This window comes from Pangasianodon hypophthalmus, chromosome 17 (genome assembly GCF_027358585.1).
Source record: "Pangasianodon hypophthalmus isolate fPanHyp1 chromosome 17, fPanHyp1.pri, whole genome shotgun sequence".
Taxonomy (NCBI): Eukaryota; Metazoa; Chordata; class Actinopteri; order Siluriformes; family Pangasiidae; genus Pangasianodon; species Pangasianodon hypophthalmus.
This window is the reverse complement of record NC_069726.1, coordinates 24,062,516-24,065,773: the sequence shown is the minus strand read 5'-3', so window position 1 is coordinate 24,065,773 and position 3,258 is coordinate 24,062,516. Positions and strand designations below refer to the sequence as shown.

The window sequence follows — 3,258 nt, the reverse complement described above, 5'->3', positions numbered from 1 at the left end:
AAATAAGTAAGAAAAGAAAGAAATGTAATTACAGTTAATCATCTTTCACACTGTTTTATCAGTTCACTAATTTTATGAACTGATACTGTGACAATTTATCGCAATAATTACGTCGTATAGTCATTGTTTTCTGATTATTAGTCTCCATGAAAGTGATCTGTTATGAAACCTGGTATAAAAGTGGGCGGAGTTTTACCGGAGGTTGTAAGGCAGACAATAATGATCAAATAAATACTGCTATGAAGTTGCAAAAACAAGGCTGTAACTTATTTATTTATTTATTTATTTTAAATGTGTGTCCTCGTTGCAGCATGAACTAATCAACACGACAACGCAAGGAGTCTGTTTTAATGGCAGTCAAGGGTGCCAATACTTTTAACCTTGTTTAGAATAGAGAGAAAATCAAGTGTGAACTTAAAAATAGTTACAAGAAGTCACACTTTTCCTGAGTTTGCGTTGTCTCGGGGCGTACAGCGCACCGTGTCGGGTCTATTACAGTTAACACTGTTACGTTATACACTATGTAGGGAGCGTATATAGTGAACAGGCAGTAGTTTGTGATCTGGACAAATTCGAGATGGTTCAGTGTTTAAGGTTTTCAAAATCAAGCTAAAGATCTGCTACAAGATAGTGTTCGTCTGGGTAAACGAAAAAAAACCCAGTGTGAATTATTAAACATAATAATATTTGTGTTTTGTTCCTAAATCATGCAGAAAAATGTGATGAGAAAAGAGAGATAAACTTCATCAGATACTCAGAGAAAGAAAGAAAGAAAGAAAGAAAAAAATATTCTTTAATAGTGAAATCAGTAGCAGATTGAAAGGAAAGAAAGAAAGAAAGAAAGAAAGAAAGAAAGAAAGAAAGAAAATTATTCTTTAATAGTGAAATCAGTAGCCAGATGGAAAGAAAGAAAAAGAAACCAATTCTTTAATAGTGAAAACTGTAGAAAGAAGGAAAGAAAGGACAAAAGAAGGAAGGAAAGAGAGAGGGAAGGAAGGAATTATTCTATAATGGTCAGAAAGAAAGATTTGTTAGCAATGAAAAGTGAAGGAAAGAAGGAAAAAATGAAGAAGAAGAAGGGGAGGAAGGAAACACGCTAATAATCGGCCAAAAGAAAGAAAGATTCTTTAGTGTTGAGAAGGAAAGAAGGAAGGAAGCGTTCTGTAACTGTCAGAAAGAAAGATTCTTTAATAGTGAAAAGGATGGAAAGAAGGAAGGAAGGAAAAATTGTATTTGTCAGAAAGAAAGAAAGATTCTTTAGGAGTGAAAAGGAAAGGAATGAAATGATAGTAGATAAAAAGGAGGATATTTTAAAGCAGGAAAAAAAGAAAATGAGGGAAAATGCTAGAAAAAGAAAGAGAAGGTTGCAGAAAGAGAATAAAAGATGGCTGCTGTGATTTATTTTTTTTTTCCTCCTCAGGCCTGATTCAGGACACGGTGCACAAACAGGACGACTGGGAGGCTCAGTGCGACGCTCAGGTGGACTGTAACAGGTCGAGGGCCCCGGGCGGGCCGGCGTTCACTCCTCACTGCCGCTGGGCCCCTCGCTCGGCCCTCGACGCTCACTCCTTCAGGTTCAGCGGCGGCGCCGAGGTGCAGCTGGAGACGGTTCCTCCCGGTCTGCTCCCTCGCATCCCCGAGTACTTCATCTGCACGCGCTGTGGGAAGGTGTTCTGGGAGGGAAGCCACTTCGACCGGGCGCTCGCTCAATTCCAGGACGTTCTCAACATTTCGGATGACGACACGACGGCCAGGAAGCACTGAGCGTTCCGAAGTTTGAGGGCTGTAAAAAAAAAAAAAAAAAATCCAATGGTCCAATCTGGGAAATGTTAAATCGTGAAATACCAGGAGGTTGTGAGTTTGAGTCCCAGGACGGCCAAAGAATCAGTATTGGGCCTTTAAACACTATAAAGCGAAAAATATACAGAGGTGCCAATATTTACAGTTTCTACGGCGATAGAGGAGAGACCTGAAAACAAAGCTGTTTTTCTTTTTCAGCTAAATCAGCATTTAACGCACATTAAATCCATCCGATGGAAACGCTGATTCACTGAAGGGGAAAGGACGCCGGATGTCGGAAGTAAAACGCAATCGTGGCTACATGTTTTTCGCTTTGCGCTAACTCTCTCTAGATGAACTTTGACGAGCTTCGAGTGGGCGGGATTGTGATGTGTTCGGTCATTTTTTAAAAAATGGCGTAGCTGCTAAATATTAATTAGCACTCACTCAAGACGTTGGCGAAGTTTTCGTCCTTTTTCACAGCACACGTCTGGAAAAGAAAATTAGCTCAACAACAGCAACATGCGTGTTTTATAGTAAAATTCTGAGGGGGTTTTCTTTCTGTTCCTTCTTAGAATTATTTGTTAGCACTGTTGGCAGCTCTGTATTTACAAGTTCAGTGGGAAATTCCAGAAGTGCGTGCTACGACTGACGATGTGAGACGAAGTGCCGGCGTTCGTTATTACACTTCCTTCATGTACATGAGGTGTAACTGTGTTCACTTTGTTTTCACAGGCTGGGTTTTTGTTTTTAGATCTCACCAGCTCACGTGTATAACAGTCTCCGGGTGTGGCTCGGTCATGCAGCGTGCACCAGATCATTACTGACGCCTCCTTATTTTATGAAAATGTTTTACAAGTTTTTTAATTTCTCATGTTTGTTTGTTTATTTGTTTCATACACCCTGTTGAGGGAAAAAAAAACAATCGTATACGATTAAAACACAGCTTTATGTGTAAGTTGAACGCTGCCCTGGGTCTGTGTTTGAGCAATAACTGATATTCGTGAAATCCATCAAATCGTAGCTCTGAGAGAGAGAGAGTTAAGCAATATGAAAAAAAATAACAAGAAGAAAACAGGCCATGTGAGCGGCGTCCGTGACCGAGTTCTGGTTTCAAACATCTGTGAGAAAGTAGCACGATGTGGTTTGCAGCACAAACTGTGGCGTAATCATAAATATAGCTTTACATGATCATTCCTTCCTCAATTTTTAGGTCTGGACAAAATATTTTCAGGAAATAAAAGTTGCACCATGAGACAGATTAACCACAGATTTTAATTTTTAGTCTTAAAAGTCTTAAAAACTTTCCTGCACAGGTTCCACTGAAAAAAAAAAAAAAAAAAACCCAAAGTAAACACTATTTCACTCTCAGATTAATGAATGAATGAGTTTCGTTATTACAGGACCGTGTGTCTGCTTTGCTTTATGGGAACACGACTGTATTTTTATCCCTATTTATTTAATTATTTACACAGTTTT

At 39.1% G+C, this 3,258-nt stretch overlaps 1 protein-coding gene across 1 annotated transcript in view; it reads left to right on the top strand.

Annotated features, from left to right (window-relative positions):
• The window catches only part of exd3 (exonuclease 3'-5' domain containing 3), a 56,676-nt gene extending 53,933 nt beyond the window's left edge, over positions 1–2,743 (top strand). Inside the window, exon 18 of the mRNA XM_034312837.2 lies at positions 1,421–2,743. Coding sequence (XP_034168728.2) covers positions 1,421–1,764 — 344 coding nt within the window. The 3' untranslated portion in view covers positions 1,765–2,743. The remainder of the gene's footprint in view (positions 1–1,420) is intronic.
• The last annotated feature ends 515 nt before the right edge of the window (positions 2,744–3,258 follow it).